This window comes from Peromyscus maniculatus, chromosome 13, assembly GCF_049852395.1.
Source record: "Peromyscus maniculatus bairdii isolate BWxNUB_F1_BW_parent chromosome 13, HU_Pman_BW_mat_3.1, whole genome shotgun sequence".
In the NCBI taxonomy this organism is placed as follows: domain Eukaryota; kingdom Metazoa; phylum Chordata; class Mammalia; order Rodentia; family Cricetidae; genus Peromyscus; species Peromyscus maniculatus.
In genome coordinates this window covers 56,056,667-56,072,575 of record NC_134864.1, presented here as the reverse complement: position 1 = coordinate 56,072,575, position 15,909 = coordinate 56,056,667, and the positions used below count along the sequence as shown (strand labels likewise).

Sequence of the window (15,909 nt, the reverse complement as noted above, 5' to 3'; positions counted from 1 at the left end):
TGCGCGTTCACGCCCCCAAGAATCCAACGTCTAGCAAAAGACAGGCACAGAAACAGGGATGACTATACAAACCCTCCATCGCTGGGAACTACCCACTCCGGTGGTGCAAAGATGACTTGTGAGCTGCTTACCCATCCTTTGTCCCCAACTGGATGGCAGACTCCCTGAGAGCAGGCAGCATGTTCTGTTTCTCTTGCTCCTTATCATTGAACTTTATAAAATGGCCAACTAAAGTGGTTGGGGTTCCTGGCTTTGAAATCAGATGATTGGGTTCAAATCCCAGCTGAGCCACTCACTACATCTTTAAAAGAAAGAAAACACCTGCGTACTTGTATCCCTCTGAGTAGGAAATGAACTTGGGTTTAAAAGTGGTTATCACTGTACTGGCTCGTACTGAACAAATGTTTTGAGGATCATTATACGGGCAATCTTTTTATGCCCCCAAATAGGCTCTAGTTTCTAGCCTTATGTGTTCTGATTTTCTTAACCTCAACTTCATAACGGAGAACTGATTGAAGGAAGAATTTTAACTGAGTCAAGGTAGCAAGCGGAGGCAGGTGCATGGGTTTGGCCAGGACGCCACGTAAATACTGGCCCATTATCTCAATATGGTGTCTGCTGAAATTTCTCTGTGCCACCATACTTGTACAAACCTGAGTTGATGAAAACAGATTCTAAAATGCATGTGAAAGATGTGTAGTATGGTCTCTACTAAAGGTGTACCAAGCCAATCACAACTGGATTACGGTGTGTGTGTGTGTGTCCAGGTACCTGTATGTGTGTGTGTATACTTAAACTAAGACTCATTCCTCTCCAAAGACTAAAGATAAAAGAGAGATCAGGGCACAGTGAGATGCCTATACACATTTTATTTCATTCTTATGCATGCCTTTAAAATTGTGACCAGACATTGACGCAGATAATCATAACGAAACCTCCACCTCCTGGGACTTAGAACAAGATGACATAAGGTTGAAAGGAAAGTGACGCAGGAAGACGGCACCAGAGCAGACAGGGCCCAGTGCAGTCCTACAGGAGGTAACAAAGAAAACATCAGCTAGCGGGTGACGGTGAGACAGGGGGATGACAGGGAAAGGAGTCCGGGTGGGGGGAAGTTAGAGCAGACGCAGGGCAGAGGAGAAAAGCACCAGGCTGTCTTGGAATACAGAGAGTGTGGGTTTCCTGGAGGGGAGAGTGGGCAGAGGGAAATCCTCAGAGAAAACCAGGACAGGAGCCTGAACTCCCACACACGGTCATAAATGTAAATTCGCTTCTTCCCCTGGGGCAGGCGGGCCTTTGAAGGTAATGTGATCATGGGAATGATACACTCAAGGAAGTAACCCGATAGACGCTATAACGTGAATCAGCTTGAGAGCAAACAGTTGGGAGCTGCCGTGATAGTTAAGAGGCGACAAAGACTTAGCCGGGTAGAGCTAGTGGCATTTGAAGGCGAGGCAGGGTCACACAGTGCCTGCCACTCAATGGAGTGGGGGCAGCTGAGAATCCAGGCGAGTCCAAGGTTGTGTGCTCTGGATGAGTGGAAAGGCCATACTGCCTCTCACAGCAATAGGCAGCCGGGGAATCCTTCAAAGGAGAGTGGCGAATTCGCTTTCAGGCTTGCAGCCCAGTAATCGGTTAGCCAATTTGCTAACACGCGATTACCTCAGGGTTGACTGGAGAGCAGAATTCCAGACAGATTTATGAGTCATCAGCGCACACTAGCAATTAGAACCGTGAAAATAGATAAAAATTCACCTGTGGGTGAAATCGTCACGAGGGGAGAAAGAAAATGGAGAAGAGAAGAAAAGGGGAAGGAGAGGTGAAGAGGAAAGAGAAAGGAGCAAGCCAGGTGGGCTTCGTGGGGGCACCAGGCGGGCAGGCAGACCTGAGGGAGGGGCGGCAAATGGCAGGCTCAGCCTTTGATGTAGAGGTCCCCAGGTCCTGTCACACCTAACCACAACTCTGAGCAGAGCAAACTACTGGCCTGAAAACCACACCGCCATAACCCCTCCCAGATGAAGGTGCCCCAGACTCCAAGAGGCCTTCGCCCCCATGCCCCCCAAATCCAGCAGTGCCCCCTGGTTCTTTCCTTCCCTGACCCCCACTTCACTTCCACAGTCACTGTTACAACAAGAAAGGGAATGGACAAGGAAGGTCTTTGTGGACAAGGAAAGTCACTTGGGAGACCGAGGCAAGATGGCCATGAGTTAGAGGTCAACTTAAACCATACAATGAGGTTCCGGGTCAGCCTGGGCTACATGACAAGCCCTTATCAAAGGAGGAGGAAAAGAAGAGAAAAGAAGGAAGGAGGGAAGAGGGGAAGAGGAGACCAAGGAAAGGATGGTGGGTGGGTGGGTGGGTGCGTGGGCTGGCCTCCAGGGCCTCCTGTTGACCTGGGAGAAAAGACACGCAGGGATCCAAACACCCACCTGACGGCCACCGTGAGCCTGGTGGACTGCTGCTCACTGGGCCCTGGCTGAAGCAACGAGTGGTTTTTGATCCAGGTGCCCCAGTGCCCAAGTTCTGCCTCCAGCCAGGAAATCTGCACTTGTGAGGCTGGTGAACCCTGGCACCCCCGACAGGCGAGGCTCAGGTTTGCCCTGAATGCTCCCACTTGACAATCTGTACACTCGGCTCCCACGAGGGATGTGCTAGTGTTCTGTTTTAACCCCCTCCCTCCAGACAGATTTCTATAACTTGGTTTTTCACCCACCTGTGGCGAAGGGGGTTGGGGGCGGGAGAGGGAGGAACTCTGGGTAAGTCTCATAGGAATCTGTGTTTTGACATAGCACATACGAACAGGTGCATAGTTGACAGGTAAGTCCACTGATGCAAAGATCTGCTTTTCCAACCGCAGCAACGAAACTATGTTGCTATCTTTGAAATAGAGCAGAGTCAAACCCCTGCCAGAGTCTGATGAGGACTGGATCACCAGCAGCCAGCCTCCCAGGACAGTGGATTTGCTACAGCAAAAGGACTGTGCTGCTTTCAGGGTGGGGGTTTACAGGGAAGGAAGGCTGAACCCAGGATCAGGCAAGAAGGTGCATCGGGAGAGGCCCAGGCACTTCTGGCTAGCACAGGTACCTGGATGCATTGCTAGAATTACTAAGACACTGACTGAGCCCTGTAGCAGCAAATCTGTGTGTTTTACAGCCTTGAAAATCAGTGTCCCGATTACATCCCACTCACTTCCCAAAGCAGCAGAACAGGAATTTGCAAAACTAGAACTCCACGCCCCACCTTGAAAGTATCAAGAGCGGGTGGTGTGGAGTAGACATCAAAATTCTGCTGTTGTCACACTTTCTTCAGCAGCACACAGAGAAAATTCTGCTCTCGCCTGTGTGCAACGAGGTCACTATCATCTTTCACTCTCCTCTGTTATCCATCATCTGTCTGTCATCTCCATCCAGCAGCGTCTGTTATCTCCTCACCTCTCACCTGCCTCTCTGTTGACCCACCAACCCCAGGCTCTGTGGAGGTCAATTCTTTGTTTTACTCCTTTGCGTGACATATAAAGGAAACATTTAAAGGAATAAAATGGCTTTTAAACTAATTACGCTACAACAATGTCAGCTTACACTATTGATTTATTGGGAGCCAACAGGAATTGAAGGGAATTGTGGGAAATTCTATTTTTGTAGACTAAAGATGAATTCACATCTCTGGTCAGTTTTGACTTGCCTGAGTTTAATGAAGTCCATTTGCCCATCTGTAAATTATTCGGATAAAAGATTGTTTAAGAAAACACCTGATGACCTAAGTGTAAAGTTTCAAACCCAGGACAAACAACTGAGGTACCCATTTAACAGATCAAAGCAGACCTGACTTCCGGGTTCTCCCAGCATCCCTCAGTCCCTACCTATTACAGGGTATGTTGGCCTACCCAGTCCCTTACCCTGAACTCTCCAGCCCAGAGGCTGGGCTGCTCTTCCCCCTGAGGCTCTTCCTATATAATCCAGACATTTTGGTTACCCACCCCTTTTGTACCTTTGGCCTCCTGGCTGCTGCACCTGGTTCCTCTTTCTCCTCTCTCCCTTTCCTGCCCCATCTCCCCACATGGTCCATCTCAGTCTGGTCATGTCCACTCTGGACTCGCCCGGATGTTCCTGCCTCTGACTATGTCTCCCTTTTACATGCAATAAACTTTTTCTCCGCCATACCTGTGAGCAGTCATAGCCGCCTTCTGTTTTCACCCACTAAGTGGAAGTTCTGTTTCTCTCTGCGGTCATCATCTCTTCTCTTACTGCACCTTTAATACCTCTTCTGTTCCCACTTGACACTAGTTGCTTCTTTTTAAAGGTTACATCTTTTTGAAACCGAAAGAGGTGACTTTTTCATGTCAGATTGCTTTTGTACTAACTGAGTTTTATTTCTGCTTCCTTTAGCAAAAACCCACCAAAACAAAAAGCCCAGCTTTAAACTTGCAAAACTCTTTCTTGGTGGGGTGTGGGGCAGGTCACTGAATTCTATGAGTGAGCCCTTCATTTTGCAGGCCGTTTTGGAAGAGGCTCTTGACATGTTCAGCAATCACCACGCACAAATGTGACGAGTGTGACCTGCTTAGGGAGTGTACTCTCTGCCTCTCAGTTTCTTTTCTGTTTCAGTTTTGATGAACATTTACTTCCACTCACACTGAAGAACTCTTGCTTCTGAGCTGGTTCCAGTTTGCCTAGGTTAATAAGACCTCATATCACCAAGGTCACAGACCCGGATAGAAGATTAACTGTGCAGAACGCGCATCTTTCCGCTATTTGACCATGGGGATGCCCTGTGTCTGTGGTCATATGAGGAGAAAGCACAGCTTTGACCATGGGGATGCTGTGTCTGGGGTTGTATGCAGAGAAAGCACATTTTTGACCATGGGGATACCCTGCGTCTGGGGTTGTATGTGGAGAAAGCGCATCTTTGAGCTTGTGGATGCCCTGCATCTGCGGTTGTGTCTAAAAACATCCCGTCAGTTCTTTCCAGAGGATCCAGTGTTGTGTGCATTTTGTCTCTGCTTTATTATTATTATGTCAAAGAACTAGATTGTTTTAAATCCAAAATTGCTTAATACCTGTTGAGAAAGAGAAAACATGTTCTTATACAAGTTAAGCAAATAATTTTTGATGAATAAATAGGCTAAATGTCTTTTTTGAATAAGAAACTATTTTGCCACCAATTAGTTATGTAAGTTGTTTTAGGTGGGGTTTTTTTCTTTTGTTTTTAAACTGTATTTTTTTTTAAACTTTTCCTTTTTAGGTTCCACATGTGGATTCTAAATGCTGTAAGCCGTGGTCCATCCCAGTTGCCTAATGCCTGGGGTTCAAGCATAAAAGCAGATGTTCCAATGGATTTAAAGCTTCAACAGGTTACTAGTATAAACATCTGTATCTAAAATACATAGAAAATTGGGGGCAATTCTTAAATTTTCATATTTACAAAATAATCTTCGATCACTCACGCACACTATAAGCACTGATGTTTGTGGAGCTCCAGTCAAAGACTATGTTTAATTCGATATAATAAAGAGCACTTTCCACTGTGTGAAGAATTTCTACACTGAGTGTACAGAGAAAATGAATGTCTAGTCTAGGCACATGTTCCTGGGGGGGGGGGCAGAGAAATGAGCTGGATTCTGTGGCTGTTTTCCTACAGTTTCTGAAGTTCCTGACTTAAGATGTGGTGTGCAAACTGACTTATTTATCACTCTGGATTAAATGTGGAGTTTAGGAACTGACAGTCCCTGGTGACTATGAAATGAGTGCTCACGTGGTTATTTTAATGCACAAGTTTGTTGGAAAGTCATTGGTTTTTTTTTTTCCTGAGACTCTCCGTTACCAAAGATTCCCTGAGAATACTACATATGGTGGTGTTGCCTCTAAAATGAGCCACAGGAGGAGAATTTGAGGGCACTGTGGAAGCAGCTTTGGGATGCCAAAGCTGTGGTGGCATCCGGCTTCCCCCAAACAAATCCGTGTTGAGGTGAAAGGCCAAAATACCTGCAGTGTGTCCCTGAGTTAAGTTCGGAGGGCATGAGCACTTCAGATTTTGATATTCAGAGCCTATTTAAAATTGTCCAGTCTGGACTATTCTAGCATGTGAATAACCCACAGCAGCCGACTTCATTTGTACAGTTTTTATTGTTACAAAAGTTTGAGTGTTGGTGACTTTCAGTGGGCTGATTTTATACATGGCATTCTCTTACGGACAACCCAGTAAGTCCTACCTGAGTCCCACTCGCTCCTCCTTTGCATTTTGGGATACCACTCCCAACACACGGGCAGCTTGTGTGAGGGCCAAGTGAACAGACAGAAGGGTGGCAGGCAATTCATACACCCCATGCTCTCAGAACTTCCTGTTAGAAACTCGGTGATCAAAACCACGCGGCCATAACGACAGGACCACATCACTTCCCAGTTAAGGAGCGTTTCACATCTTCCACTCCCTCGTCGTCTCACCACACCCCGGATGTCTGCCTCAGTATTCTCAATCTCGATCTGTACTGTGTATCGATCCATTAATTACAGTTGTGTCCATTTCTTGACGGCCGGCATTGTGCCTTGTATTTCACGAGCATTCACAGCTTAGACAAACCTCACAGAAGTAAATACCACCCAGCTGACGGCCAAGAAGCTAAGAGCTCCCAGGACAAAAGCGTCGACATTTGATGACAGAAGAGCTCTTAGGAAGGACTAGCAAAGTGTGTTCCAGGAAAGGGCATATAAGAGCCCGGGTGTGGTGGTTTGAATGACAAGGCTCCCCATAGGCCCATAGGGAGTGGCCCTGCTAGGAGTGTGTAGAGGGGTTACAGCTCCGATAGAAAGATGTCCTGGTGGTCAGAAACCAAGGAATACCTACAGCTCTTAAGGGAAAGGTATCCTAAGAGAAGTGTTACAGCTCTGTTCCCGTGGAAGACTGTTTCTCCAGCAAAGCGTTACAGTCCTTCCTCTGGCAAAGGTTTCCCTAATGCAAGTGTAACAACTCTGCTCCAGCAGGGGAGGGCTTCCCCAGCCAGGTTGTTACAGTTCTGCTCTTCTCTGCTTTGAGAAATGTTACAGTTCTGCTCCGCTCCCTTTGAGTGTAACAACTCTGCTCCAAGCAAGGGAAAGTTTCTCCAGCCAAAGTGTTACAGTTCTGCTCTGCTAAGGGAAAGTTTCCCAGCTTAAGTGTAGTAGCTCTGCTCCGCGTTAGCAAGAACCGTTGTTACAGCTCTGCTTTCCTCCGGCAAAAGTTGTTACAGCTCTGCTCCGCTCCACTCTGGGAAAAGAAAGTTGTTAGAACAAACCTCATTCAAGAGATTTATTGGGAAGGAGGAATCCAGGAGAGTGGCTACTTCTGCCAGGGTCAAAAAGGCATCTCCAGGGCTGGAGAGATGGCTCAGAGGTTAAGAGCACTGACTGTTCTTCCAGAGGTCCTGAGTTCAATTCCCAGCATCCACATGGTGGCTCATAACCATATGTAATGAGATCTGGCACCCTCTTCTATATACATAATAAACAATTATTAAAAAAAATTTTTTTTTGTTTTTTCGAGACAGGGTTTCTCTGTGTAGCTTTGCACCTTTCCTGGAACTCACTTGGCAGCCCAGGCTGGCCTCGAACTCACAGAGATCCGCCTGCCTCTGCCTCCCGAGTTCTGGGATTAAAGGCGTGCGCCACCACCGCCTGGCTATTTTTAAAAAAATTTTAAAAAAGAAAAGAAAAAGGCATCTCCAAACAACAGGTACAGGGCTCATATAGGCTTTCTTATGGTCCAAGCTTTCCAGAATAAAGATTTTTAGGGTGGAGATTAGTAGGATCTCAAGTCCTGAGCTTGGGACAAGCTCAGAGATTGGTTGAATTTCATGCTCATGGACTGGTTGATTTTCATGCTCTGGGATTGGTTGGATTTCAAGTCCTGAGTTGGTTAGGGGAGGGTGTGTTTCCTTGGCTCTGGTCTCAGGGCCAGGGTGTTCTTTCACTGGCCCTTTGTATCCTACAGAGTGGCCATGTTGGAGGAGCTGTGTCTCTGAAGGTGGGCTTTGAGGTCTCAGATGCTCAAGCCAGGCCCAGTACCGCTCTCTCTACCCACTACCTTCAGATCTGGCTATAGAACTCTCAGCTCCTTCTCCAGCACCATGTTTGCCTGCATACTGCCTTGCTTCCCACCATGTTGACAATGGACTAAACCTCTGACACTAAGCCAGCCTCAATTAAATGTTTTCCTTTATAAGAGCTGCTATGGTCATGGTGTCTCTTCATAGCAATAAAACCCTAAGACTCCAGGAAAAGAGTACACCAGGCCAAAACTATACAATGGAAAAAAGAAAGTATCTTCAACAAATGGTGCTGGCATAACTGGATGTCAATATGTAAAAGATTACAAATAGATCCATTTCTGTCACCATGCACAAAACTCAAGTCCAAGTGGATCAAAGACCTAAACATAAATCCAGTTACACTAAACTTAATAGAAAAGAAAATAGGAAGCACTCTTGAATGCATTGGCACTGGAGACCATTTCCTAAATAAAACACCAACAGCACAGACCCTGAGCACAACAATTAATAAATGGGACCTCTGAAAACTGCGAAGCTTTTGCAGGGCAAAAGACACAGTCAATAAGACAAAAAGACAGCCAACAGAATGGGAAAAGATCTTCACCAACCCCACATCTGACAGAGGATTGATCTCCACAATATATAAAGAACTCAAGAAACTAGACATCAAAGTACTGAACAGTCCAATTAAAAAATGGGCTAAAGAGCTAAACAGAAAATTCACAAAACAAGAACTACAAATGGCTGAAAGACATTTAAAGAAATGCTCAACATCCTTAATCATCAGAGAAATGCAAATCAAAACGACTCTGAGATACCACCTTACACCTGTCAGAATGGCTACGATAAAAAACACCAATGACAACCAATGTTGGAGAGGATGTGGAGCAAAGGGAACACTCCTCCACTGTTGGTGGGAATGTAAACTTGTACAACCACTGTGGAAATCAGTATGGTGGTTTCTCAGAAAATTAGGAATCGAACTACCTCAAGACCCAGCCATCCCACTCTTGGGCATATACCCAAGGAATGCTGATTCATACCATAAAGATACATGCTCAGCTATGTTCATAGCAGCACTATTTGTAATAGCCAGAACCTGGAAACAACCTAGATGCCCATCAACGGAAGAATGGATGAAAAAAAATGTGGTACATATACACAATGGAGTACTACTCAGCAGAGAAAAACAATGAAAGCATGAAATTTGCAAGCAAATGGATGGAACTAGAAAAAATCATCCTGAGTGAGGTAACCCAAACCCAGAAAGACAGTCATGGTATGTGCTCACTCATAGGTGGATTCTAGATATAAAATAAAGAACAATCAGACCACAACCCATAGAACCATAGAGGCTATATATATAGCATGGAGGTCCCTAGGACGACTGTGGCTTATAATAAATTTCAGTTTTACTCAATTATTGAAAAAAAATAGCCAAATGAATGGAAACACATGAACTATGAACCAAAGGTTGAGGGGCCCCCAGCTGGATCAGGCCCTCTGAATAGGTGAGACAGTTGATTGGCTTGATCAGTTTGGGAGGCAACTAGGCAGTGGGACCAAGTCCTGTGCTCATTGCATGAGTTGGCTGTTTGAAACCTGGAGCTTATGCATGGACACTTGGCTTAGTCTGGGAGGAAGGGACTGGACCTGCCTAGACTGAGTCTACCAGGTTGATCGCAGTCCTCAGGGGAGGACTTGTCCTGGAGGAGGTGGGAATGGGGGGTAGGCTGGGGGTAAGGGGAGGAGGTGGGAGGGGGGAGAATAGGGGAACCCATGGCTTATATGTAGAACTGAATGGTATTGTAAAATTATATATATATATATATATATATATATATATATATATATATATATATAGAGAGAGAGAGAGAGAGAGAGAGAGAGAACACCAGGAAATATTCAAGCATTATCTAAGCATTAGCCCTTCACTTACATGTCTTACACACTGTCTTACATGTACTTATATACATATATATATATATATGCCTTCACTTACACATCTTACATATAGTCCTGCATATACAAGCCTTCATTATTTTTAAAGATTTATTTTACTTTTAACTGTGTGTGTGTGTGTGTGTGTGTGTGTGTGTGTGTGTGGTGGGGAATGTGTGCACATGAGTCAGGTAGCCATGGAGGCCTGAGATATCAAATCCCACTGGAGCTAGAATTACAAATCAATATGGGCTCCCCAAAGCAGATGCTTGGAAGGGAAATGGGTTCTCTGCAAATGTCTTCATGATTTGTAATGGCCATCTTACTTTTCATGTTATTTATATAGGACACTGAATAATTCTTCCCATTACAGTGTGTTTGTCCATTGCTGATTTGGTAATACCTAAGTACAATACTCTGGGGATAAAGTTGGACATCATAGCTCTTAATCCTACTTTCTTTGAACTTTCTCACATCTTAATCAGAATTATTAGGTATTTGTATACTCAGATGTGCAAAGAAAATATTGGCCTTGTTAATGTTTTAGCATCATTATTTTCTGAATAGTTGTTTGCTTCTGTCTTAGGAACATATATATTTGTGATTTTTCTCTCAATTTTTTTTCTGCCTTTTGTTGTGAATATTTGGTTTTCTTTTTGAAATCATTAGGTTTAATAAAAATATTTAAACCTGCTACGTTTCAGGGGCTGGAGAGATGGTTCAGCAGTGAAGAACACTGGCTGGTCTTGCAGAGGACCCAGGTTCGGTTCCCAGCACCCACATGGTGGCTCACAGCCACCTGTAACTCCAGTTCCAGTGTCTCTAATGCCCTCGTCTGGTCTCTGGGGGCACAATACACACATGATACAAATATATGCATGCAGATAAAACACTCGTACACACAAAATAAAAATAAATTATGCCGGGCGGTGGTGGCGCACGCCTTTAATCCCAGCACTCGGGAGGCAGAGCCAGGCGGATCGCTGTGAGTTCGAGGCCAGCCTGGGCTACCAAGTGAGCTCCAGGAAAGGCGCAAAGCTACACAGAGAAACCCTGTCTCGAAAAACCAAAAAAAAAAAAAAAAAATTAATTGGTTAATTAACTTCAAAGAGAACTATTTACTTCACCCAGAATGTAATAGAGTCTTACTGATTTCTGAAACAGGATTTTTGTTGTCTTGTCTTTTGTTTGTTTGGTTCAGTTTTTGACACAGGATCTTACTGTGTAGCCCAAACTAGCCTTGAATTAAAAATCTTTCTTCCTGGGCTGGAGAGATGGCTCAGCAGTTAAGGGTGCTGACTGTTCTTCCAGAGGTCCTGAGTTCAATTACCAGCAACCACATGGTGGCTCACAACCATCTGTAATAAGATCTGGTGCCCCCTTCTGGCAGACAGAACACTGCATACATAATAAATAAATATTAAAAAAAAAAAAAAAAAAACTTTCTTCCTTAGCTCCCTGATTGCTAGAATCACAGGCATGCACCATCAAGCATAACTGTCATTTCTCTCTAAACTTTATTTTCTGTTTTCATGCCTTCTTTGAGCCCAAATAGATAGAAATTTTGTTCTAAAAAAAAAAATCTGTGGTTGTATGTCTTGTTTGTTGGTTTTACGCTCATTTCTAGTGCGGTTGCATCGTACTCACAAAGAATTGTTTAAAAGGAAAAAATGACACAGAGAAACCCTGTCTCAAAAAACCAAAAGAAAAAAAAAGAAGTAAAGAATGAACCAGGGTGTGGGGTGGAAACCGAAGTCTAAGATACAAGAAAGAAAGAATAAAGGCAAATAATGACAGCGAGACCTGAACGAAGAGAATCGAAGGGACCCGGTGGCTGTACGGAGTGGAGGACCACGTCAGACTGTGGACCTGGCGGCAGGCTGGTGGACACCACACAAGATGAAAGGCAGTACTGGAAGGGAAGAGCACAGAGCAGCAGAAAGGCACAGGAGCCTGGAGCCAGCTGCCCCTTGGCTATGATGACGAAGATGCCTTAGTCTGTCTGTTCTGCCGGTTTAAGTGCTGGACTTAAGCCCGACTCATCTTTTTCCGTACCACTCCTTGACTCTTCAGATCTTGCATATGTTTAATGACCTCTCTTTCTTCTATTAAACTGGAGGAACCAGTTTCAACTCAGGAAAAGCACCAGGGACCCCAACTGAGCAATCTAATTCACTCACATTGAGTTCCTGTGATGACCTTTTTGTCGTTGAGAACCATGAAGAGTCACCAGGTGTTTCTAAACATCTTAACTACAGCCCACACGTGTGTGCAAGCTCCTGCCTTCCTGAGCAGGAGCCATCTGTTCCCTCTTGGGAAAGACTGAGAGGCCATGGTAGCAACCATTCCTAGCCGGGAGAAAATGCAGTGTATGCAGTGTACTCACCACCTCCCTACAGTATCACACTGACCAGGGAAGGGTAGGAGAAGATGAGCCTGATCCACTTGCCACGTATTTCCTGCAATGGAGATGTCCGTAAACAAAGCTGCCCGGAAAGTTTACGGCACTCATGAAGCCCAAGGAGGCCCTGGTACACAATGATTTCCAGCCAAGGCTCTCAGCCAGTTTGCTAGGGTTTGATGACACCTCTATTGCCAGAGTGTTCCTTTAGTCAAGTTACTATTCACTTCTTTATGCCTCAGTTTACCTGATCTGTAGATGATGAAGACAATGTTAGTACCTACCTTAGATGTTCTGAGAATTAAATGAACTAATGCCTGGACAGTGCTTGGTGCCCAAGCACATGGTGAAAATGAACTCTTCCTGCTGTCATGGGCATCCTCGCGGCTGCGCAGTCATGGAGTGCACAGACCTGCACAGAGTACAGACGCGGGACGCTTGCGTTGACTCAGCCAGTTTTCACACAGCTAACTAAAGCAGGCATCCAGACATGTGAAAAGCAAATTAGAAACCAAGACTTCAGGACAACCAATGGGTAGGAATCTCACGTGTCAAGACTCTTTGGTCAGAGAGAATGTAAGCAAAAGCTGAGACCTGAAATAGCGTAGGAGGCCTGAAGAAAATGAACTCACAGCAGAGACTCGAGTCAACATGGAACTATCCAGAAGAGACTCCAGGAAAGAAGAAGGAAACTGAGAGCTAACACCCTAAAATCTTTACCACAAATATCTCACGTTAGTGTGGATTCAGTCATTCATTTCTAAAGATACCAGTTTATAGAATCATAAGTGAGATATTTAGAGAGTCATAAGTGAGGTGTTGTTTTGGCCACTGGAGATGTGTGATGAATCATGTAGATGAAGACCCAGTCCCTAAAGTAGTTATCATCTGAAGGACAGATTGACATTGTCTAAATTGTTCCACAAATGTCACAGCAAGCTTGTCAACTGCTAAGAAGGAAACATGGAAAGGGCCAATGAAGAGGATGGCAGGGGAACTTTCAGATCTGGAGGTCAGAGAGAGAAGTCTTTGAGAAGGTAACGAGTAATGCCATGCCCTGCAGAATGGGAAGGGTCTGGCTAGATAAAGAACCGTGGTCGATGGTGTCAGGGACCGGCGTGCTCAGGGTCCATTGACAGGAGATGCAGATGTGGTAAAGGCACTGAGAAGCCTGTGTAAGGATCGTAGTTAGGATGGAGAGCCAGCCTACCCAGGGACAAAGCCAGAACCCCGAAACAAATCACAGACGGAATTTCGGCAACTAAGTGTGTTGGGGCTAAGTGTGAAGGACTAGCAAGGAATACAGATGTCCATCAAGGAACCTTTTAACCCAGTCATTACAGTCGCAAAGATCCCTTTGCCTTATCGGGTCCTGAAAGGCTCCTTCCCAGGGTGTTATATATATGTGCAATGGCACCCACGCCAGAGGTCAGGCAGCAGAACATTCATTTAAATCCATCTTATTTGAATCTCACTTGGGTAGAAGGAGTCATGAGTCGCACGCATCCAGCCATAGGAACATGTTTGTGGGAAGAACGAACAGGGTTAAACCTCAGGAAACAAGAACCTGGAGACGTGTTCCCGAAACTGTAAACAATTAGTGGTGCGGGGGGGGGGGGGGGGGGGGAGCGCCCTTGAAGCCAGGACAATTAGGAAATAAAAGAACTGGACCGATGACAAATTAGTGTAGCAATTTCATTTCAAGTAAAGCTGAGGATTTGGGCTTAAGCCTCTGGATAAGCATTGCCTCAAAGATTTCACCACGGAACTGAGCCTGTCCCAGTTACCGATGGCTCTGTGGTGGACAAAACAGCAGGACTCGGCCTATTTAGCAGACAATAATGGCAGAAGATGAGGGTCAACACTTTTGATTTTGTAAATCCCTAGCTCTCCTCCTGCCCCGACAAATAAAAAAAAAAAAAAACCTAAAAATTCTGTCTCGTGGCTTCACTGGTAACAAGGCAAATGTAATCCAAGAACGTCTATGTCATAATTTTGTGCTGACTTTAAAAGATCAGAAAAGATTTTCATGGACCCTAAAAGTCATGTCAGACCCTCAAAAAGCGTGTCAGCCCTGTAGAAGGCTGCCAGGAACAGAAGGTGGGGATCTGGGGAGAAGAGAGGGGTCTCAACTGCCTGTGAAATCCTCTCATGAAAACTTGGCAGGCGGCCTCTAACAAGCACTCTGGAGCCCCTAAATCAGATTAATGAATCTATGGATTCTTGCTCATTCCAATCTGATTATGGGGCCCAGAGAATAGTCTGGAACCCCAGAATAATGTCTCCATGTTTCCCAATCTCTGCATCTCTTGAAGAACGCTCACTGAAATCGAATGCATTGTTCATGGCAACACCCCTAACACCACCTGCCAAATTCTCAGCACGGGGAGGATAACCCCCACCAGGACAAAGAAACAAGGTTCAACCCCACCCACAAGAGAGAAATCCTGCACATTCAAGACAGGATTGCAGGTTTCGCATCCTAGGAGTAAGCAGGGCGCCACTGTTGTTACAAGCTTGAACAAAGAGGCCCGGGGCTCGGGAAGGGTGCTGTCCTGTTCAGCCTTCCAGAAAAGCTAGTGTTCTATACGTAGGCATTTCTGGTCATCAGAGGAGCACTGCCATCCTGTCTGCTTGAAACAAGCTTTGAAATTGCCTGTCTTTGAAATTGTTAACGCATCTCAGCGGGGTTGTGCGATGTGCCACACACACACACACACACACACACACACACACACACTCAAATTGTGCACCATCGGCACCAACCCAGCCAATGACTAGGAGTCTCCAAGCTCAGGCCCTCACCCTGACATTTAAAAAGCTTCAATAGTTTCTGTTTCACGCACCATGGAAACCTCATGAGTAGATGATCCAAGCACTCCGGAGAAAGTGAGAATCATTCTGTCTCACTGAGCAGTTAAGGAAGCAGGCTGTGTGAAATTATAAGGAATTTCGGAGGTCATAGGCGTGGACTTACAATACGCATAACTCATTGAGTGCCTCTGATTCTTTATCAAGTAAGGATGCTATTCCCTTTTCAAGGGTTAATAAAGATTAAATGAAGTAGTATAGGGAGACATCTGGCCTGGTATATGCTTGAATACTGAATAGAGGTTAGTTTCTGTGCAGGTATAAGTACACACACACACACACACACACACACACACACACACACACACACACACATATATATATATATATATATATATATATATATATATATACTTATGTATGTATATATGGATTCCATCTCAGGCCCTATTCTGCAGGGCCCCAGTTCCACACAACTGGAAAGAAAACCAGCAGAACCGAAATTCCACGGCAGGCTCGGGATAATGGCAGTGGCGAGGGCGTCTGTCTGAGGCACTCTCTCTGGGACTCCTGTCCAGTGTCACTGCCAAAGGCAGCAAAGGCTAGTTTGGCCTGAGCCTGCCTTTTGTAACCCCCTGCTCTGGAGGTGGGAGGGGCAACATGCTCCCCTGACCTCACAGGGTAGCAAGGAAGTTTTGGGAAGAGCACATCGCCTAGCAATCCACAGTGTTCTCCT

The 15,909-nt window shown here is 45.3% G+C and overlaps 1 protein-coding gene across 5 annotated transcripts in view; it reads left to right on the top strand.

Moving 5' to 3' along the window:
• LOC102906998 (aldehyde oxidase 3) overlaps nt 1-5,539 on the top strand; it is a 91,863-nt gene extending 86,324 nt beyond the window's left edge. For all 5 annotated transcript variants that reach the window (XM_076550497.1, XM_076550499.1, XM_076550500.1 and 2 more), the window contains one exon: nt 5,242-5,539. In XM_076550497.1, the coding sequence (XP_076406612.1) occupies nt 5,242-5,295 (54 nt within the window). In that variant the 3' untranslated portion in view covers nt 5,296-5,539. The remainder of the gene's footprint in view (nt 1-5,241) is intronic.
• Nucleotides 5,540-15,909: the final 10,370 nt, after the last annotated feature.